The following is a 23,693-nucleotide window of genomic DNA, read 5'->3' as shown; positions in this document are numbered from 1 at the left end:
ATATATCGCTTTGTCATGAACATTAGATTTAGATCGTTGTCCTCTATACTGTAAATATATATCATATATCCATATATACGTTTGTATAGCAAGTTTTGTTTGTATTGTTTTATGTAGTTCTTTTGTCTTGTTGTCCTTGCATGTCCTTTTTCCGATCTAGTTTCCTAGTTTTCCCTCCGCTCTACTTCCTCCTGGTATATCTGCTACATCAATCGTTGGGATATGCGTGGTGCAGGTGAATTATGTTTGTGGATCGTTCGGTTGTCTCCCAGTTTTTAGTGTGGGCTCGGTTTTTCGGGAGGCTGGGTATTGGGTATTCGATTGAAAACTATGCTGAAGCCGGGTATTATAGTACATTATACATACATAGGTAGCTAATTGAAATAACAACAAACAGAACGCAGTGCACAAAATATGAGTCATCAAATTACACGCCTACTCCGCCATTATGTTTTTCGTAATCCGTAAATCTATGCAAAAATTTGACTAAGCAACCCTGTATGTTCGTTAAAGACCAAATTATCATAAGCTTATTTATCCACCTAAGGTATATACTTAATATACTGCCTAATTCGCAAATAAAGCCGAACCGATTCGAATTAACGTCTCAAAAATCTAGTCAGTTATGGGATTGTGTCTTTTGTTTTTCATGTTCTTCGGGTGTCGATTAAAGCGCAATGTGTACACTAAAAAATATATATTACTATATATATATTTTGATCGAGTTTCTTACAAAGTTCAAAGCGTTTCTTCTCTCAAAGCGGCAGAGAAGATTTTCAAAAACTAAAATTGTATTTTTTACTTCATTTGTTTTATTGTGTTTTTATTTCATTAGACTCTAGTGTCACTTTGTGTGTGTTTTTTTGTTTAAAAAAAATTATGAATTACAGATATTGGGATTAAGTGGAAACCAGAGACGCAACTGGCATCTCGAGGCTTTTTAACATTTTTTATTCAAATAAGAGGGAGTACTATGTGGAACAATTATAGGTTTGTCAGCTGCGTATTAATCGTATAATAATATAGGTTACAATGACCGACTCGTGCGAGTGGGCCAACTAATTTGTTAATTAACTAATTTGCTTTACTTAACTCATTAATGGACAAACTGAAGGGATTCTGTTTAAATACTAGACGCGAAAAATTGCATTAGACTATGGACGAAAATCGGAACTTATACGATACACATATTCACAAATATATGCGAATTGCCGACGAAGGAAAGCTGCTGCCTCAGCTCCTCCTGGATTTCTTGAACTGGCGCTGGAAAATCTGCTCTGCCCTTAAGTCTTTGATTGTGGCGAACAGTGATCGAGGTCAAGTTGAGTATTTGACTTGCTGCTAGTTGAACACATCGATATTTTGGTTAGTCATTGGACATTGAGGAGCAGACATGCGCTGTACTGTGTAGTTGATTGCAAAATAGTCCGGGCATTTCCTTCGCAATTCAGTCATTGATCATTGATCGAAGCTGCCCGATGGTTCTCATTTAAGCCTTGGTTTTTGTACATTTTGAACAGTTCCTAGTTTAGCTGAGACCGGAATCGATATAAACGCATATATCTGTCGCTATTGCCTCCGTTCCCTCACTCGACTCCTTGGTTCGCCGGCTCTTTGGCTTACAAACTCGACGCGGTTTCCATGTAGACAATGATCCTTGTGCCACTCATAACTTAAAGGTATTTTTGTAGAAAAAAAAATTATTACACAAAACAGGCATTATCATTAATCGTCCTTCTACTTCTCCATACATTTGTCAACGTTTACATTCATTTTTTGTGTTTTGGTTTTCTTTTTTTTTTTTAAGCTTATACAAAAGTTTCTTTGTTTTTTGTTTTTGAAAAGGCGTTTAACTGTTTGCTACAATAATTTCATAAGCCAAAAGAAGCAAAATTATATGCTTTAAATTCATGCGAGTTTTTCTTCACTTTACAATTGTTTCTCGATTTGAGTTAATTATAATGTTTTCTTCTTTCTTTTTTTTGCAGACACTTAAAGCAGTTTTCGTTTTACACACAGAATTACACAGTTTCTTTTTGTTTAATAGGCGTTTGAATCGTTTGGTAGAAAATCAAGAGAACAATGGGGCAAGTGAATCCCAGCCACGCCTCTTAGACGTAGGTGGCAACGGCTCCGGCTGCAGCTCCTCCATTGCTGGCAGTTGCTCCTCCGGCAGCTGCTCCACCGGCGGATGATGCTCCGCCCGAAGTTCCGGCTGCTGCTGCCGATCCGGCTACTCCCGATCCTCCGGCAGTTGGCGCCGCCTGATGCGCCGCAGCGGAATTGTTCAGTGGCTGTGGGCTAACCGGCGGTTGGAGCTTTCCAGGAACATATTGGCCAATGAAGGAGCCATCCTCGGTAAATTGTCCTGGGATTAGAAAGATATGTACAATATTAGTTTTCATTCTATATACAATTCCCGACTTCTTCTATTACAACCTCATTGCAATTGTGATTATTGTTCATTGCGATTTCGTTAACATTTAATTAATAACTTAGCCAGTGCAAAATGATATGTTAAATTGTGTTTTCTTTGTGTTACGAATAATGTTTATAATTTAGGTTAACCACAACCAACACCAGTGAGATTTCGTTATCGCGATTTAATATAATTATAGAGTAAGTTAGTTTTATTATAATTCGTATTCCGCTTATTTAAGGATGGAAACTTCGGGGATTTCGGGTTAAACTACAACTACTTCGTCAGGCAAACTACAGATACAAATAATAACTTAAAAGATATAATAATAATAGTACTTGAAATTATACTCAACTTTACCTGGCAAATGAGTCAGTTCAAAATTAAGAGAAGCCAAAAAAGGAACGTAAATGAATTCGGTTTAACCAAATTTCAATAAAACAAGCCTACTCTGGCATGCATTTTTGATTAATTTAAATTAATTAACAAATAATTCCCAAGTCTACACAATTGTAATTGTTTATTATTCGGTTTTCTTTATTTTATTTGTTTTCTTTCTAAATTAATATGCGAACGTACATCAACATATGTAAAAAAAATTATATTTTCATATAATTATGATGTTTTCTTCATTCATTCTTTAATATTAAATACACTGAAAAAATACACTTCATTTTTGTTGCTCTTCCCGGAAAACAAACAGGAGGCTATACTAAAACATTGTTTCGATTTCAAAGCAAAAAAATTCAAAGTCATTACACAAACTAAAAAAATAAGATAATGAAATAAAAACAAAATACACACAATAGGCTTAAATAAAGTAGTAAACATGTAAGCTAAAAGAGAGTTTCATTTCGATTTACGACCAATCTAAAACGGAGATTTGACATTCAAGTGCTGTTGCTTTATAAAAAAATTACTAAATTATAACTTATTTACGCTTCATATTTATAAATATATATGCATTACAAGTAGTAGAAGGGAGAGAGCGGGACAGAGATATACAGAGTACCGGGGACAGAGTGGGACAGGTAGACATGTGCGCAATATAGAGATTTTATAAGCGAGCTTCATTATTTTCCTCATACATAGTTTCTTAAATTTCTTAACAAAAAAATTACACGCATCATCCCCATAACGTCCAGAAAATTATATGATTTTTTCATAATTCGGTTTGATTCGCATGCATTTCTTTTTCGATAACTACTTCTTCCGATATGAAGACTTTTATTTTGATAATAGCCTTTTTGCTGCATTCTCGTTGTTGTTGTTTTTGCTGTTGTGTTGCTTGTTGTTTGGCAGTATTGATTTGCATTCGTTTTGTTTTTTTTTTTACACATTTTTAGATTTTAATAGTCATATATAAAACCTCCATTTTTATATATACTTTAAATTAGTCGTGGTGTTTGCACTTAGTCGAATAAAATGTAGGCTACTATTATTTCCATTCATTTCTCATTTTTCTGCTGTGATGGTGTTTGGTCTTGTTGATTTTTTGATTTTTGGGGTTAAGGGCTCGGTTTCGATATTATTTTTGAGTTGCTGTTGCGGTGCGCTGCTTACTAATTAAATCAAAGTCCTTTGCGTCCATATTGGCCAATAAAGGATCCATCTTCATTCATGCCTGGATATTGGTTGTCGGTGTCGATTTAATATTGATTGTGATTATGTTTATTTTACGTGTTTAGGAAAAAGAAAAAAATGATACAAATATAATATAAATAAAATATAGTGCAATTAAAAATAATAAACAATATGGAACGTATAAACAAAGAACACATAACAAGGAACACAAAATATGCAAGTTGCTCGAAATGATTTGATGATCGATTTCCATCGATATTTTCGATGGTCCACTGGTGGACAGCAAATGAATGAATATTCTCTTTCATGAGCATGGTTAGTATTAGAAGAGAACGAACAATCAACAAACTGGAAAGGAAAGCAACTTCGTGCAGAGATCAATAAATCAATCGGGGAAAGCAAAAGCGCAGGAGCGGCCTTATAACGGCAAGTGGCTCTCTTCGGTTGCCTGAAGGATTCGGCATAGCCTTTAACTTCATGCAGCATCTTGGAAGCGACATAAGAGAGAGGAAGCACGACACTTGCAGCAGCAGTCAAATGTATGGCAGGGGTCAACATTTTTGGGACAGCAACATTAATTAAATGCATAACATTCATAGTATCTACTTTACATTAGTATTTTCGTACTATTTTCATTTTTATGTGTGCTTCCACTACTGTATTTGGCACTAAGCTCTCTTTGAAGCGCAAGGAATTGAGCCGCAAGGGAAACAGAACAGGCAGCGGTACGAATTAAGAGAGAGAGAGAGAGCTACCTGGCTAATTGGATAACAACAACAACATTGACTGGGAGAGCGAAAGGATCGCTCCCCCTTTTCACCACACTCTCTCTTAGGCCTTGCGGTGCTCAGCATCCGCCATGCACAGTTCGTAGGAGGGCGGGGCAGCAGTGGGGGAGTTGGAGGTGGAAGAGGGTGAGGGTGGGGCCAAGGTGAGCAATGGAACAGTTGACGCCGACGTCGACTGAGGTTGTTGGTGCTGTTGTTGTTGTTGTTGTTGGGTAGACGTTGGCAGCGACGTTGACTTGCTGCGTGCTGCGGCAGCTGCACGAGCAGCGGCTGTGGCCACAGCTGATCATCAATTTCATATCCCCAAACACAATCGTCATCAATGCGCGAAATAAAACAAAAACAAATGTGGCAAAGGAAATCAAGAGAGTGAAAAAACAACCAAAGAGAGACAACAAAAATGTAATGAGCAGTTGGAGGTGGGGTGGTGTGCTAGATGTGACTCTAGATGGATAACTCTATCTAGTACTTCCATAACGGTAATGCGGCGTTTTAACAAATCACTATCTAAAATGTATACAGACAAAACATGCGACTAAGAAAATAAATTTTTATTTTTTTAAGCTAAGATCACAAAAATCGAATAAGAACTCATTAAGATCTTAAGTGCTATCTACTCTGGCAAAAAAAAAAATTCTATAAAAAAGTTTCCAACGCAGCATTACCGCATTCGAGGATAGTAGGAAACTCTATGTGAGGAGGACACACTCGTATGATATATACGTAAATGATATGAGAGAGGTGGCATATAAAAAGGACTCTAACCTGTGTCGCCATCACCGTATTCGGCCATCGAATCGGTATCGCTTTCCACGCCCGGTTTGTTCGCTGAACTCACGGATTGGCGACCAGCGCTCTTGTTATCCAACCTGTTGTATTTCGATTTGTTAAGCAATTTGATCGAATTGATATACGATTTTGGACTTACGGTTGCGAGTACTCGTGGAAGCCGCCCTCTTCGGGATAATCCCGCCGGCCGTTGGCCAGCTCCCGATCGTGGACATCGTACTTTCCGCCCCGATTGCGTCGGATAATGCAGATGATGATGAAGAGAATGATGATGAAGGCCAGGGCCAGCATCATGCCAATGAACCATCCGGCATTGGCCACCGTCTCGTTGGCCACCATTATCGGTCCCTCAACGGTGTTCGTGTCGATCTCCTGCGTGGCACTCTCCGTGTTGAAGTGGCCATCCACGGAGACCACGCGGAACTCGTAGGCGGTCTCCGGATCTAAGCCGCCGACCTCCTGGTAATCGAAGTTCTTTTCCTCACCCTCGCGTAACCATTGGGTTTCGCCCTTAATCCTGGACACGGAAATATATTCAATTATCACTTGCTGTCAGTCGAGAATATATGTGTATTTTGATCTTACCTGTGCAGCGTAAAGAAGTGAGTGCCCGGATGACCCTCGGTACTTGGCAGCCAGTTGATGCGGAACTTGGCTAGTCCATTGTCGGATGGCATTTGTTCCCAGGAGAAGGAGGGCGTGGCAGGGGCCACATTGACGGCATCCTTGAGCGTGGTCTTCTCGATATAGTGTCTATAGAAAGCAGAACGTGCAATTAGTTAAGTACAGACAGACATACATAGTGTGTAAAACTATACTTACTCAGATCCCTCGCCCATTTTCGTGGTGGCAGTGATGGAGATGCGGTACTTGGAGTTGGGCTTCAGGCCGGCCATCTTCATGCGTGTGACCCTGGGATCGGTGATGTGGGGATCGTATTCGCGTCGCTCGCCCACATAGCTCTCCTTAACCTCCTCGTAGTAGATCTTGTAGCCAGTGAGCTTGCCATTGGGATACAGCGGCTTCTTCCAGTGGAGCATGAAGGCCGAGGAGCCCAGGGGATAGGCATCCAGTCCCTGAACCGGCGATGGTACACCCTCCGGAGTATCGAAGTCGATGACGGCACTGGGTGGGCCATTGAAGCGTCCATTGTAAGCCAAAATGCGGGCATAGTTCTTCGAATCGGGCTTGAATTGTGTGACCAGAGCGTTGTGGGTATCACCCTTCACATGGATCTCCCGCAGACCCTCCTCGCCCTCGTTCTCCGTCCACGTTTGGATTTTGTAGCCCTTGAAGTGTCCGCGCACCGATTCCTCACTTACCGGCGTCCAGGCCATGTAGCCACTGGTCGAGGATGTGATCTGCCTCATCGTGAAGTTGGTGGGCGCATCCAGGGGACGATCTTCGCCAGAGTAGCCAACCACCTCCTCGGCGGCGACATTGGACTCACCCCTATCGTTGATGGCCACCACCTTGATCAGGTACTTCACGAACGTCGGTTGATCGGCAATCACAATGTTGTTCTGTCGCCAGTCGAATATGTTATTATTTTCCCAAGCAGCGGCAGGGATATCGCGTTTCCAGCTCACATAATAGTGGAAATTGGGGGCATTGTGCTCGATTTCGGGCATCGGAGTCCAGGAGATGACCAGATTGTTGGGCTCGGTGCCCTGGCCAACGACATTATCGGGATTCTTGAAGGGCACATCCGGCTGGGTGGTGCAACTATCGCTGTGCGCCGACGGCGGCGAGGCTCCGATCTTGTTGAAGGCAATCACACGGAACGTGTAGTTGGCCCACGGTGACATCTGGACGACGAACGAGGAGTCCGTGTTGGGCACCTTCTCGTAGGCGGCATCCCAGGAGGCGGGCGTGAACGATGTATTGAACTGGATGGTGTAGTGCAGAATGGGCGAACGATTGTCACCCTGTTGTTCCCAGTGGATCTCGGCCTTGTCCGCCTGGCAGGTGATGCCGGTGAGTTTTGGCGCATTCGGCACATCCTGGACAATCAAATTCGCCCTGGCCGTGGCCTCATCCAAGCGCGTCCTGGCCACGCACGTATACTCGCCAGAATCCAGCTCCATGGTCTTGGCAATCGTCAGGGAATTATCGTTGGTCTTCACGAATCGCGGCTGGGCCTCAAAGTCAATGGACTGGCCATCCTTCCACCAATCGATCTCAATCTCCAGCGTATCGTCGTGGGCCTCGTTACAGCGGAACGTGGCCGATTGTCCGGCGGCCACCTCGTAGTTCTGCGGCTCTTGGGTAATTCTCGTGTGCTCCTTGACCACCAGCGAACCATCGGCTTGAATTTCACCAAACTTGTTCTGCGCGTAGCACGTGTATTTGCCGGCATCCGAGAATGTCACGTCTTGGATCTCCAGATCGCCGTTAGCTTGGACATTGTAACGACCTCCGGTCAGCCAGTTGCTGGCCCTCAGCCATTTAACCAGAGGCTTCGGGGATCCGTTAACCCTGCACTTAATGGTCACATTCCTTCCATCCACAGTGGACACAGCTGCTGGAGCTTCGGAGATCGTTGGCGGCTCAGCCTGGACATTTAGGTAGACATCCTTGTACACATATCCCAGCGAATTGGTGGCGTTGCAGCCGTAGTTACCAGTATCGCCCTTAACCAGATTGATAATGCGGATTGTGTTGTCCGTAACCGTTCGTCGGGGATTCGGGGTGCTCTGCTCGATGGGCTTACCATTGTGAATCCAACTGATCTTGGGCTCTGGTACACCAGCAGCGCGACACTCGAAGACCACCTCTTCGTCCTCGGCGGCGGTGGCGATTTCAGGTTCTTTGGTAAAGTACGGCACGGAGTTAACATTCAGGATGATGGAGAAGGATTGGGCATTGCCCACACCGTTGGACACATCGCAGGTGTATGTGCCGGCATCATCGAAGTTTGTCTGCCGAATGACCAGTGATTTGCCATAGTGTCCTTGCGTTATTCGATCGCTCCACTGTATCCGCTGGCCATCCTTGCTCCACACGGTCTGCGGCAGCGGGGTTCCACCGTAGATGCAAAACAGTTCCATTCGCTTGCCGCGCAGCGCCAAGGACTGGCGACGGGACACATACTGACGCACGGGCGGATGCTTGTTCTGCGAGGCACTAACGCCCATCTGCTTGACATCCAGGAGCACCTTGTTGCCGATCTTGTATTCACTGCGGAACACCGAGGTGGCCGAGCAGGCGTAGTAGAAATCGGAGCTGGCATCCTCGCGGGTAACATTCGAGAACCAGAGATTACCCTCGGGATCGAGGGTCATGCGAGAGTTGTTGATCGACTTGATGCTGCCATCGATGGACTCCTGGATCATCCAGTTGACCGTCGGACTGGGAAAGCCGTCGGGTGCGGCACATTTCAGCATGAAGGGCTCACCCTCCACGGCCTCCAGAGTCTTGGCCGCCTCATCCTTGAAGGCATTCAGCTCGGCCTTACGCACGTACACCGAGTTCGAGGTGGCCGTTCCGAATTCGTTGGACGCGAAGCACTGGTAGTGGCCGCGATCCTCGTCCTTGGGTATGGTGATCACCAGGGTGCCGCGTCCCGGCTGCCGCAGCATGCGGTTATCGTACGCCTGCCAGTCGAACTTCTTGCCGTTCTTGATCCAACTATATCTGTGGGTTAAAAGTGGAAATAGTGGGTATTAAGTCGATGTATTACTCGTTATTGAAAATAGAGGTTCCTTACTAATGAAACTAATAACCTATTACCTATACTAATACATATCTGCCACACTAGCTATTTAATATTATTTGTTATATCTTTTAATTGTTTATTTCAACAACAATTTGGCCGCAGTTTTCCGCATTTCATCACTTGCCAATCGACTCATTAAGTTCGAGACTCTCTAACAAGTTAATTACCGCATTTAATTTGGCTTAATCAACATTTCTCCAGGCGGCGCGCTAAGAAGAAAATTAAGACACTTTTTATGCACAAATTATGACAACTTGCTTAATTTCCAATTGCGAAAAATGTTGATTGAAGTGTGCGTGGGGATTGTGGGGTTTTTTTTCCCTTTTTTTATTTTTATTTTTTGCTTGTTTCATGTCTCAAGTAATTGCAATTAAGCGGCAAAAAGGAAGTCAACGAGCTGAGCCCAGTTTTTGCTGGTTCATTTCATAACTTTGTGCATCATCTTGTATTTTTCTTGTAACTGTAACTATGCCAGACATTTATGCATATTAGCGATATATTATATACTTGCATTTTAGTTTTTATCTTGAACCAAATGACAAAACCTATAAGCAGTTACTAACTTCATGGTAACTTTATATATAAAAATATATAAAATAAATTTTTATAAAATATAATCCCACTATTATTTTCACCGCAATTGTGAATAGTTGTATACTTGTTATATATATATATATATATATATATCTATATGAAACTGAAAAGCTCGAGTCAATTATGTGAACAAGCCGCGCTGCTTGAGCTTGTTAAGCATTTTTTTCATTTATTTCTTTTTTTGTTTGCCATACTTGAGCTGGTTTTTTTTCAGCTCTTTTCATCTGGGATCTTTTTGGGTTCGGTCTTGACGACGGGTCATGCAATAGGTCAATCATTTGAATTGTTTTTAAGTGTTGTAAGTTGAACTGTGAAGAGAACTCTGGGGCATTTATGCATTGGCGAGGGGCGAGGGGCGATCGGTCAGTTTGTTGAACTGCAGTCATTCAAGTGACTCAACTGATTTGATGAGTTGTGCTGGCAAGTATGCAGATTAAAAAATTACAATTTAATTGGTGCCGTACTCCAATTAGATATTCTAGTTAACACTTTCATAGTTTTAAGCTCAGTCTTGCGTAGATACTTTTCAAATTTTAATTGAATTTGGCCCTAAGTGTTAATTTGTGTCAATGAAAAGTGAATTTGTGAACCCTCGTCGCGTGGGTCAAAGAGTCAAGCAATGAGACAGCGAAATGCCAGGATATTGCCATCAGGCCACGTGGATCAATGTATAGAAACTTAACCCCAGTGTTGGTAAAAACAGCCCGTAAACCGTTGGCAATGACACATTAAGCGCAGTTGTTCAACCCCGACAAACGGCAAACACTAAACCAAACTATGCGCCCAAACAAACTGGTCGGCGGGTCAATAAATTGTTGGCCAAGTGGCAGGAAAGCCAGGCAAGGATACCACCGCCAGGATGCCAGGAATGGAAATGGAAATGGAAATGGGAAAAGCAAAGGGCAGGCAAGCGGTAAAGCACGACGTCTGTCGCCATCGCTCGACACCATCGAAACTTCGGCTGGCTACACCTTTTACCGCTTTAGCGTTCCGCCAACGGCGAGGCGGTCACCTGAAACGGTTGCCAAAGACAACAGCTAAATGGCCAGACAACAGCTGCTCGCCACGCCCCCCGCCCCCTCACAGTCACGCCCACGCCGGCAGGAATTCACCCATTTGCAAGCTGAACGATTTGTACATTCATTCTTATGACTTGTTTTCTAGAGGGTATCATATAGCTGGTAGGGTATGCTCACCACTTGCACAACAGCAAGCTAAGTAACTGAATGTCTGCAAAACAGAAAACAGTGCAAAATAAAGTAAAGTAAACCTTTATCTTGTACACTTTCTTTAAAAACCCAGGGTATATGTATTCGGGCATATTTTAAACAGCTACTGGTTAGTAGACTTCTCCTTTATGTTACTTCTTGTCCTCGCTCGACACCACTTAACCCCAAAGTGCGCTGATAGTTTTAGGGTTGACTTGGCTTCACTTAACTGGCCCGCCCCCTTTTCGCCGCCAAGCGAACTCAGCCCCCTCAGCGGATTTTCCTTCAGCTGGCTTTTCCTCTCCCTTTCCCTTTCCCCCTTGCATTTGCATTTGCCAGCCTTTCATGGCGATAGAAATCTGTATGGAAAATGCGCCAAGAAGTGCCAGGATATGGCTGCTGATGACTCATCAGCCCGGCTAAAACACACAAACAAACAAACACACACACACACAAGCTGCTTTGCATAAGTGTGGCTGGGGGTGTGTGTGTGTGTGTGTGTGTGTGAGGGTGAGAGCTGAGGGGTTTTAGCGGTTGGGCTCCATTTGTGCATTACTTTTTGGGGTTGCAAAATAACAAAATGCCGTAGCATACTTTTTTGCGCGCTCACTGACAAAAAAAAAGAAGAAAGGAAGTGGTCACAGTAAGGACAGACATATACATACGTATGTAACCCAGTTATATGCAAACATACAGACATACATAAGCCTAGATACATTTCCATAGCAGACATACAAACACAAGCATTCAATTAGGATTTTTTTTTGAAATTTGGTATGCAATGCAATAAATAGCTATTTATAAATACCTAAAAAAGAAATATATAATTTAAAGAAGAAAATCCATCTGTTTAAGTACTTTTCTGCCGCCTTGTGCCTCTATTATTGTGACCGCAATTGTGGCCACTCTGCCAGGGCTAGAAGTAAAAGGAAAGGAGCCAGGCCAAAACCGCTTTTAGCCAAAGGCAAATTTCCTCTCAAAGAGGGGAGAACCACTGGCAGAAGGGGGGGCGAGAGGTGGAAAAGTGGGCAGTCGGCGAGACAGTGGACTGAGTGGCGCAGGGGGGCGTGGTTGGGGGCGGGGCCTCAGACCGAAGTTAAACAAAAGGAGCAAAATGTGTATTAGGTCTAAGAATGCCGCAAATTATTATACCCTGATCAACAGGTGGAAAAAAAGTGTAGGCATTTTTTATTAGCCATCCAAAAATATTGATTTAATAATTTCATAAATATTGATTTATTTTTGTATATTTAACTTGTAATTATTACATCATATGTTTTTACTTACATACAACTGCTGACTTTATTTAATTTATACCATTTTATGACTCTCCCTAGAACATTTAAATTAATTAGAGCTCGTTCCTTGTATTTCTTGTATTTCATTACCCAAATTAGTCACGTTTTCCACATTCCCGTGAGACTTTAGGGTACATTGCCTTTTGGCTCGGACTTCTTTTCGAATTAATTTCGTGAATTTTGTCGGCCTCCAAATGGCAAAAAACTTTAAATGGCCTGCGGATCTATTTGTTGTATTTTTTTTTTTTTAGAGGGGGTGAAAATCGAGGAAATGCCGACAAGGGTTGGCCCGCAGTCCATTTTTTAGCTTGGGCTGCTGGAAAACAGCAGAAAGCTCTTTCGGCTAACACAAAATCGGGAAATCCAGCTAAACAGGAAATGGAATTGAAATTCGCAAGAAACTGGGCGTGTGTTTGCCTCAGCTTCGTCAGTTTTGTTGACATTTTGTGCATGTCAAACGAGCAATGACACCGAATAGCACTACAGTGGAGCTTCAACAACTTGAACAAACAACTCTTCTGCTGTCTCTGCTTGCCAGGAATTACTTTCAAAGGAAACTGACATAATGTCGTGCATTGCCTGTATTTCGTAATAAAAAAGCAGGCGGGATATCGCACAGCGGAAGTGGGGAAAGCGGAAGCGTCTCCAAGGTATCAACTATACTATACAACACTATAACAACAATACGAAACACGAAAATAGGACATTGGACATTGGGCCGAATGAAATGGGGGAAACAGCGCTCATTAATGGCCAACAAACATGCAAACAACAATGTTTTTTTTTTTATAGTTCGATGGAAGGCCCGAAAAAGGGAGCAGCAGGAAAATGCAGAAGGGAGAGGAAAGGGGGAGGGGGGTGGTCCTTGCAGGAGCAGGTGACACCCGAGCTGTGTGACCTGCGACCCCTGGCATGGCAACAGTTGATGGATGGCCCCAAAAGAGCGAGCGAGTACGCAAATTAGGTGTGACAACGACCCGAGGGAACGCAAAATACAAAAAAATGGTAACACTACTAACTGGAAAATCTCATGGGTCCTGTCCCACCCTCAGCTGGTCAGTCTAATAAAGTTAACTAAATCACTCCGCCTTTGTGTGACAAATTGGGTAATTCCACGAACAAATTAATTACATATATGCATATTATTCGTAAGTAAGTTGGCCAAGTAGAACAGTCATACTTTTACCCATTATTTGTTCAAAAAACACGAATTCTTTGGCATCATTGTAATCTTGTACCAACTTAAGTAGAGCATACAAAATAAGTTTCATACATTTGGTTTTTTTGTGCTTTTCTTGTGCTTTCTGATCGAGCAAAAGAAGAGAACAGCGTAAAAAAAAAAACAATTGACATTGTCGTGCCCTTCTGTTGGTTGCCCAATCTGTTCGTCCATCTGCCGAAAATGACAACATCAAGTGAAATAAAGTAAAATTACAACAGACACGCAGTAGCATTCAAGATGAACGTTGGAGCATTTTGGGTGGAAACGTCTGAATCACCGGAACATTTGGGCAATCATCAAGTCACCGAGAGTCCGACGAAATTAGCTTGTGGCGATCGGTAGTAATTTTTCAGTTCTGTTTTCTTTCATCGAGGTTGCTCAAGTTCAAGTGGACTCCCCATATGCACTAAATACATATATATGGATATGGCTTCCTCTCACTTATCCAGTGGCTTTTGATTCGACTCATCATATCAACGATGTCAAATGTCAGTTATGTGTCTTTCAATGCGTTTTCAATTGCAATTACAGCACATTAAGAGCTCAGATGTGCAGAGAGAGAAATTTTGAATGGATTGCAACCTCTAATCGTTATGAAATTTGGTATGTGAGCAGTTAATGTTTAAATATGCACACATACAACAAATCAAACTCCATAGAGTTTTAACTAGCAACATATTTAAAGTTAGTATCATATCGTATGATTACATTCGCTGAGTGAATAGGAGCAAGTCCTATTCTATTGATTTGCGAAGCGAAAGAGAGAAGCGAAGGGAGGCAGAAACCAGATGGGAAAGGATTAGACGGGAGCAACAAACGCTTTTAGCTAAAACAAACAGCAAAGGAGTTGCCACGTGCCGGTTTCAGCGAGAGGGGCGCAAAAGGGGGGTAACTGGGGGAATGGGCAAAAAGGGGCAGGAAAGGGGCAGGACGATGACTCATCCAGCCAGGCATAACTCCACTGACTGAATTGAATGAAAACGCAGCCACCTAAGGGGCAATGTAAAGAGGAATGGCGGCACACCGAAGTTTGTACTTAACATCTGACATGAAAAACAACATGGGACTCCGAGCTCTAGTTACCGTGGAATAATTAGACAAATACTAGATGAAAAAATATAACTAGAACCTAAATTAAGTTGTTTCTTTAAGATTTTAGAATGATTTTGTTTGCTATAACCAGCCGATGCTTAAGTCAATTCAACATCAGCTGCAAGTGACGTACCTAAAATATTGATTCCACTGTGCTGGGTGAATGGAAAAGGGGACTTCTCCTGAAGGGTTGCACCCGCATTCCAATACACACACTCACACACACCCACACACTTGAATCGAATGAATGGAGTTCCTTTCTCCTGGAGTTGAACTTTTTTTCCGCTTCATGTTGCAACAGGATGCCGCAGCATCGTGCAAGGGAATGGGTTTTGAGTAGACGTCTAACGACTTGCAAATATTGTCTGTGTGTGTTGTACATATTTAAAAAGCCGTTTTCGGTTTTACGAGCTATAAAAGATGATGACGATGATGCGGATTGTGTGGGAATTTAGGAAAAGGCTTAGGAGTTTAGACATAAGGGAGAAGTTGTCCCAGTGAGCAGAGGTTTTAGGCTTTGCCTTTGCAAAAAAAAAAAAATACTTGAAATGTTTAATTTGAATATTAAGAACAATTAACTTGCATTTCATTTCAAATATTCCAAAATATTACGGATAACTTTGTGTGTACCCAATACTGCCTCAATTTGTTGGCCCTTTGCACAGCATATGTGTATGCATGTTGGCCAGTTAACTACCATATTAGCCCCCAATTTCGATAGCAACAACGTTTTCCGCCCAAGGGGCATCCCCCAAATTAACGCTTGCCATCCCGCTTGCACGTTAATCGATGGCGAAGGAAATATACACTGAGAGATTGCGGATGCATCTACAAATTAAAAGTTCAAACCATTGTAAATAAAAAGTATAAACTAATCAAGGACTTTGCTTCTATTCTATTTCAATTTCTTGAGAACCAAATGCACATTATCTAAATTAGAAATAATATGTAATATGCCACATCCATTTCTTCCAGTGTGGCTTTTGTTTAGATATCGTTTCAGACGATGCTTCTGTTCTTGACAGCCGAATCAATAAACATTTGGTGGCTTGAAGAACGGACGGAATTCGTGGGCAAAAAGACAAACCGGGCGGAGTAGATGGGCCGCAGAAGACACCTGTGGACACACCTGGACCGGAAGTGGCGGGGTCTAAATATATGTTGATATCATTTTTGGGTTTAGCTATATTTAAATTCCCAACGTTATGCAACGTCATTAAAGTCACGAAACTTGAACGAGAAGCAGGAGAAAGAAACGCAGAAACCGCTCATTCCGTTGGTAATTGTTATGTGCGTAATGTTTCTGGTGCCCCCAACTTGGGCTCTACTGTAACATATAAAACCATAAAAGGGTTAAAAGAGTGCTCGAGCCACCGTTAGACGAAGTCGTCGGCGAAAGAAGAAAGGTAGCCGAGAAGTACGAAAGGGGAAATCGAGGAATCACGATCGTGAATGCACTACGCAACGTGAGAAAACTTTGGGAAAAGCTACAACACACAAAGTTCTCAACTTTTTCAGTTTTTGGGTTTCGGATTATGAGCACAGGTTGGTTTTTTCCTGACTTTAATCTTGAGCCAGAGATCTGAGTGCAGACCTTTATGATTTATTGCATCGTGCGGAGAATTTCAACTGCAGAATAATGTCGAAATGGAGCAGATACAGATCTTCTGGGTTATTTAAGTGGACAAGTACTTTCATGAAGTTGAAGTTTAATTGCTGCTACTCAAGCGTTCTTCATGGTTCTTCACGTCTTCACTTTAATAATACAATTAAGAGCTTTGGGAGGATTTAATAATCAATCTTCTAAGTACAGCATTTATTACCCTCGAACAATGAGTCACATTGGGTTCGGTAAATAAATAAGTAATATCTCCATTTACTTTCCACCCTCCCAAGAAATACAGCAAATGATATAGGAAGCCCTACTCTTATTACTCGTTATGTCTTATTTCTGCCGCTGTCGCAGTTCATCGATTTTCTTCAATTTGGCTGCATTAAATATGCTAAGATTCCCTTCGATTTCCACACCCTTCGCTTCCCTTTCCACAATCGTTCGTTAATTCTTCATATGCGCAATAGCCAAAATAAGTCGGAAGAATGAGCCGAAGAAGCCGAATAAATGACAAAATGGCAAGTCGAGACAACAACAATGGAACGTGTCGTCATCAGTTGACTCCCACCGCTAACTTTAACCTTTCACCCCTCTCCCACTTTGCGCCCTTTGCCCAAAAAGTTTGATTGATACGCATGAATCATGCTCTGGAAGGGAGACGAGAAAGACCAAAAGGGAAGTACAGTCGAACTTGGCTATGCTAAGCCATTCGAGGCAGAGTTGCTTTTCAGAACACGAACAGTGTGACCATGCTTTTAACAAATTCATCATGCTTTGAACACAGGGGTGCGTATATTTAGATCATATTGTATGCCTTCCTCTTAGCTAGGCTTCACCGTACTCAATCTTTCACCAAGTCATTTGATGACTCCATCACTTTGGGGTTGCAATTTCCGGATTTTAATCGGACTACTTAAGACTGAATTGTTCAGTTGCAGTTTTTCCCTACATTTTGTTTGCCTTTTCCCTTGATTTTGAATTTTTTGGGGGTGGTCGCGGCAAAGCTGGCGCCAAACTGACGAGACAAAATCATTAGGGAAACATGAAGCTAAAATAACAAAATTAACGAGGGGGAGTTGGGAAACGAGGGGGTGGGCCAAGCGGAGGAATGAAGGAAAATAACATTCAAGGACATGAACTAGTAGCGACAGCTTTTGAAGGACTTTGTGCAGCGTGGTGTGAAAAATCAATGAGCCTTCAACTCCACTCACTTCTCCATATTTTTATCTCTATTTATCTTCCAGCAGCTGCCACACACTGCGTATGTGGAATATATTCTGGGTTACAAGGATAAGCGATAATATTCTAATTGGCTGCTTTAAGCTGAAGCATTAAATAGCAATGGTTTAAATACATATTTGGAGTATCATTTATTATTTTATAAAATCAAACATGCATTTACAAACATTTTCCATGGCACATGAAGCAATCGAAAAGCTCTGCTTCAGTTTCGTGGCATTTTTTGAAAGCATCAAACAAAAGAAAAGCAAAGTATTTGTCTGCCTTATAGTTAATATGACTGCCATGGCTCCCACACATGCATAAACATAAAGAAAAAAAAAAAAACTGACGAAACTAGTTTTTCTTCAAAGTTTAAGCAAACAACTTTTCAAAACCAAACAGCGTAAGTTTTTTTTCTTTTTTTTTCCCCTATACTGACGAGCCTAAAACCCTACAAATTCAAGGGCAGTTTAAAGAATGCTCTACACTTTTTACACAAGTTTAAACTGTTGACAAAGGGGAATTGAGAGGTTTAAATAACTGCGCTTTAACCCGATTTAATTGAACTGCTTAACCCCAGAGTGCCTGAAAAAAAATGAAGAAAAGGCGGGGCACAAACAATATGGAAATAGTTTCATTTGTAAGAGGCAAGAAAAAGACTAAGAAAAAAGGGAAAGTAATACGCGGATAATCGTATATTTCCCTCAGGGGAAACTTTGTAACACTAATGAATTGATAAATGATTAGAAAACACATTTCTTGACTTCAGCTTTTTTTATTTTTTTTATTTTCATTTCACATGGATTAATCATCTTTCGATGCGTCAGATTCTGTGTGCAGATGTGTTTGCTACTTATACATATTATTAAATACAATCAATTGAATTATGCCTGGCGAAATTCTGACTCATGATTATTGAGTTTTAGGCCATATAAATAGAGAAATGAAATTCCGTCGAATATAAACATTGACGGGAAAGGAAAAACCAAAGTATTTATGAAACTGTAAACATGATTCAAAACTATAACACTATCTTTAATCAATCGTGGTTTGGTCTGTGGGGGTCGTTTGTTGCCTCAATCATTGAATCATTAAATTATTGTAATTTCTAAAAATATACGCGTTATGCATTTGCCACTGCAACAGCAACAGCCACAAAGTAGCGACATAAAACGCAGAAAATGCGACATCAGACATCAGACGGCCAATGACAACAATAAAAGTGTGTCATGCTGAATCACGGAGGCGTATAGATAGATATAGATGTGGATATATAGATAGAATGCAGCACACACACAAAAAATAAGCCCAGATACGAAAAAAGTAATAGAAAATCGGGCGCACGTCTGATGTAATGCAAGCAGAGAAAAAAAGTCTAATATGAATATAATTTATGCGGCCTGAATTTGGATTTTATACACTTCAAATAAAATACAGTGGTATTAAACAAATAGTAGTAAGTAAAATAAATTATCTTCCCTTGAATATCATAGTTCTTTCTATAAAATTATCCAATGGCTTCTTTGTTAAGGTAACAATCAAATAAACCAATTTGCCAACACTTTTCTCTCTGTGCATGGAAACCAACACAAACCAGCTAGCATAACAAAATTATTATGAATTAAAAATGGAAAGAAAAAAATGCTAGTAATTTCAGCTTATTACATGCCTAAGATAAAATATGAAAATTGGACAGCAATTTCCGTTTTATGCCCACGCTGTTTGCATTGTAATAAATATCTTTCGTAATTGCAAAATGCCCATAGACTTTCGAATTATTAAATCGAAATCTTTGTAGCATTTCTTAATCGATTGTAGTTAAATAGTTAGTTTTTCCCAATTACCAATTTAATTGCTAAGCATTAAAACTAGATGTAATAGCTGGCAACTGAAAATAAACCAATGGTAGTAACAATTTTCGCCTGTAGATGGCGCCCGAAGTGGAAACCTATGGACTTACAAATTTTCTTAAAATTCTATGAAAAAACTGTTAAAAATTGTCCGGTAAAATTACGTAATGCTCAGCCGGCACAGTTGAGTAAATTTCTTTTTTTTTTTCTCTTCAACAATTTGTTTCCATTTCGTTTTGGTTAATATTCTCAACGTGCTTGGCCATCCGGTCAAACTGGTTTTCTGTGATATTACCGCTTTTTGACTCTGATATTTTTTTATTTTCTAACACTGTACCTGAACCACTTGCTGTGACAGAGCGGGATAGTGATAGTGATATATGGGTAGAGAGAGGGGGAGAGAGAGAGGGCCAAAGGAAAAGCGCACACATTTCCCACTATTAACCCATTTTAGTTTCGTACGTGTAAAAATAAACAACACACAATTTTCCCATTCCTTATGCTTCTTCTTGCTTTTTATTCTTAGTATTCTCGCACATTTCTCACGTTCTGCACTTGTGTGTGTGTGTGTGTGTGTCTGTCTGGCATTCGGCCATCTGTTGCTATTCTGCCAACGTCGACTGCGCTGCTGCTGCGCTGCTTGCACTTGTTGCCAATTTTTTATTGCAATACAGTAAACATCAACTAATGAGCTACCAAATCCGCAAATTTATAACACAGCCAAATAGCTGCATTTGCAATAAGATTTTAAGAAACAAATATTGAAGCTGAATTTTCTATGCCGTAACTTTTTCTTATAGCCAATAGCCTCTGTATTTAATGCAATATGCATGTAAAACACTTTTTTGATCGTTTCTTTTTGCCTTTTTATGGTAATATTACTATATTAAGACATTTTCAACTGCAAAATGAGAATGAGGCGCAAACTATTTTACAACACAGTCCTATTTTCCAGACACTATGGAATTTCCTGCTTGTCTTCGCCACTTTTGACCACACCACCCCCACCCACACAGTTCTCGGGCAATGAGGTCATGCCATCATCATCATCACCGTCATCATCGTAGTACTAGTAGTCATCATCATCATCAGCCACTGTTTGCCCTTTGTGCACAAAAATGTTAACTTCAAATTCCGCATTTTCCAAGGGAATGACTCAATTCCACTGCACTGGTCACCAAGTACATGCTCTACTAATAAAAATGTGATCTAAGCTGTTTATGAATAAAACAACCGAAACGAAACGTGTTTCGGAAACAGGTTCAAATCGTATTTATGGAGCAGGTCTATGTGTATTACTCAGAGTAACGAAAATCACTTCACTTCCGCAACGAGACCTGCATCGTGACGAAAATAAAACAACAAGTAAAACGAGAGGGGAGCCCAATCTTCTGAAAACTTCTAAACACATTTAGAAAGATGTATTTTTGTACATTTTGGCGACAGAAATAGCGCAGCCACATGAACAAAGCCATGTGTTTGATATTCAAAGTATTCAATACCCTATAAAGTGCAATTTGAGCAGAAGATTTTATATTTCAATGTTATTTGCTGCCTTTTTGAAAAAATCTATTAAAATTCTAGCTAAATCTTGGCACAGCCGTATAACATAAACTATGTTTTATTTTCCATCAATTAGTTTCGCTCTTTTGGACATGAGAACTGTTTTTTAGGGCAAACTATATCAAGTTGCCTTAGAATGTGCTTCTTCCTGCTCTATCTCATATGAGTTAAAAATACTCGTGACGACGCCAAATATTTCGTAAAAAAAAAAAACAACCCGTCTAGAACAACAAGGCTGAAATGAAATAAACAAAAATGCGATTTCTTACACGCACTCTTTGGATTTGGAAAACTTTGTAGACGCGACTGCTTAAATTTGATTTATGTGAATTAAAATAGAGGGCATGATGAGCAGGGCACATATAAATATATAGATATAAAATAGATCCAAACTAAACGATCCAATTCCCCAAGATCTCTGCTCTTCTCTTGAGATTTCGATGATCTTCCAGATCTTCAGTTGACTTACTCTGGCTCGGGTTGTCCATCGGCTTCACACTCGATTATGAATGGATTGTCACTTTCCTTGTTCTGTTGCGCCACTTTGAAGAGCAGTTCTCCGGGTGCCGGTTGTTTGGTGATTCTTGGCGGGCGATTGCCTGGAAGAATGCGGGAGAGGAGAGGCAAGATCGATGAGCATTGGGTGCTGGTGGTTCCAGTCTACTAATTGATCGCATAAATTGAAGATTTCCACCCCATTAAATGCTTCTCGTATTTATAGCAGTGACTAATTTTTGGGACTTGGGGAATTCGAAGCATTAGGTTTTGGTGGAAATCTCCAAGTGATCTGTGATCTGTACTTAAAAGCAGTTCCATAAATTGCACTCAATATAGATACAAATGAAGCCCAAGTGAGTTATCAATTAATTATAGATTTTTTTCTTTAAATATCCTTACCTTTGCTTTCTGCACTGCCCGCACACAAAAGAGCCACTAGTAACGCGGCCAGTATCGTTGACTGCCGCCACATTTTGGTCGTTTGGCTCTCCGCTCGCCCCCTCGAGTGTGTTTCGTTTTGGTTTAAACTTTTATTGCTTTTCTGCTTGCTGTTTTTTTTCTCTTTCTATTATTAATTTGGCTTGGAATGTGTGTGTGTGTGTGTGTGTCTGCTGCTGTTGATTCTGTTTATTCCTCGGTTGCCTCTTAAATATCAAACAATTTTCCCACTAATGAAAATTGCATGCGAGCCGAGCTTTTATTACTTTCTGCTGTTGCACTGCGAAAATGAGATTATGACAACGCTGATAATGGTGTCTAGAACTTTACACTTTTCAATTGCGAAAATTGCGAAAATCGCGTCGCGCCGAGCGTGTGAGTGCGAGCGAAATGGCGTTATGGCTGGTGGGTGGTGTGGGCGGTATACGCTTATATGGCACGTCTCTCATGTCTGCAAAGAAAGTGGAAAGAGTGGAAAAAGAGCCGTGAGTAATGCGATTATTTAACTTGATTTCAACGGGAAAAGTGTTCGCCTAATGACTACCAGATGTCTCATCCGAAACTCTCCTTTGTTCGCGCGAATTTTCCCCACTAATGTTCTGTTCCCACTTTCAGAAGCACGCAATGCAATCTGGTTAGATTCTTAACGACTAAAACATATGGAAAAGATTTAAATATTTTCAACGACCATTTCACTAAAACTTCGCTCCAAAGGTTCACTTCTTTTTATGCGAAAAATCAAAAAAGTGTTTTGGCCAAAAGTTCAATATACCCCATGCGTTTTTTCAGCATAACTTGGCCGAAAATGGTCACACAACTAAAATTATTACCGTTTTGTGCTCCCAATTACCAATACTATCCATCCCTATCACTTTTGGAGGGACTTTGAAAAATTAATTTTCGGCCAAATTTTCGCATTTTTTGTAAGGGGTTACATCATCAAAATTTGCGAAAAATGGCAAAAAATTACAATTTCAAAGTTTGAATACAGTTCGCTAGGGAATTTCGTTACGAATTCAACGAGGTATGGCATTCCATTTTTGGGCCATTATTTTAAATGTTATGCTTAAAATACCGATTATTTATTTTACAAAAAATCAGGGAAACGATTTTTGGCAAAAAACTCAATTTTCATGTTGGCTATTTTGGCTATAACTTGACTAAAAATGGCCACACAGTCAAAAGAATTACTGTTTTGTGCTCCTAATTACCAATACTAACCATCCCTATCACTTTTGGAGAGACTTTGAAAAATTAATTTTCGGCCAAATTTTCGCATTTTTTGTAAGGGGTACCATCATCAAAATTTGTGAATAATGGCAAAAAATTACAATTTCAAAGTTTGAATACAGTTCGCTAGGGAATTTCGTAACGAATTCAATATGACATTCCATATTTGGGCCATTATTTTAAATGTTATGCTTAAAATACCGATTATTTATTTTACAAAAAATCAGGGAAACAATTTTTGCAAAAAACTCAATTTTCATGTTGGCTATTTTGGCTATAACTTGACTAAAAATGGTCAGAGAGCAAAAATGAGTACCATTTTGTACTCCTTACAACCAATACTAACAACCCCTTTCACTTTTAAACTGATTTTGCAAAATTAATTTTTGGCCAAGTTTTCGCATTTTTTGTAAAAAAAATGGCAAAAAAATAAAATTTCAAAATTTGAATTCAAATCGATTAGAATTTTAATAACAAGCTCAACGAGGTATGACATTCCATATTTGGACTATTTTTTCAAATGTTGTGATCAAAATACTGATTATTTTCTATTTCGAAACCAGTTTTGA

At 40.6% G+C, this 23,693-nt stretch overlaps 1 protein-coding gene across 3 annotated transcripts in view; it reads right to left on the bottom strand.

Annotated features, from left to right (window-relative positions):
- Nucleotides 1-899: 899 nt before the first annotated feature.
- LOC117146589 (neuroglian) overlaps nt 900-23,693 on the bottom strand; it is a 35,657-nt gene continuing 12,863 nt past the window's right edge. Inside the window, exons 1-7 of one of the 3 annotated variants that reach the window (XM_033312911.1) lie at nt 21,856-21,928; nt 21,428-21,557; nt 6,403-9,216; nt 6,166-6,333; nt 5,720-6,097; nt 5,557-5,660; nt 900-2,368 (exon numbers count right to left, since the gene is read on the bottom strand). In XM_033312911.1, coding sequence (XP_033168802.1) covers nt 2,112-2,368; nt 5,557-5,660; nt 5,720-6,097; nt 6,166-6,333; nt 6,403-9,216; nt 21,428-21,557; nt 21,856-21,928 — 3,924 coding nt within the window. In that variant the 3' untranslated portion in view covers nt 900-2,111. Of the gene's footprint in view, nt 2,369-3,689; nt 4,044-5,556; nt 5,661-5,719; nt 6,098-6,165; nt 6,334-6,402; nt 9,217-21,427; nt 21,558-21,855; nt 22,175-23,693 lie in introns of those variants that run through there. The other 2 variants (XM_033312910.1, XM_033312912.1) reach the window with 2 other exon arrangements.

Source organism: Drosophila mauritiana, chromosome X (genome assembly GCF_004382145.1).
Source record: "Drosophila mauritiana strain mau12 chromosome X, ASM438214v1, whole genome shotgun sequence".
Classification (NCBI taxonomy): Eukaryota; Metazoa; Arthropoda; class Insecta; order Diptera; family Drosophilidae; genus Drosophila; species Drosophila mauritiana.
The sequence above is the reverse complement of the archived record's forward strand: the minus strand, read 5'-3'. Positions and strand labels throughout refer to the sequence as shown.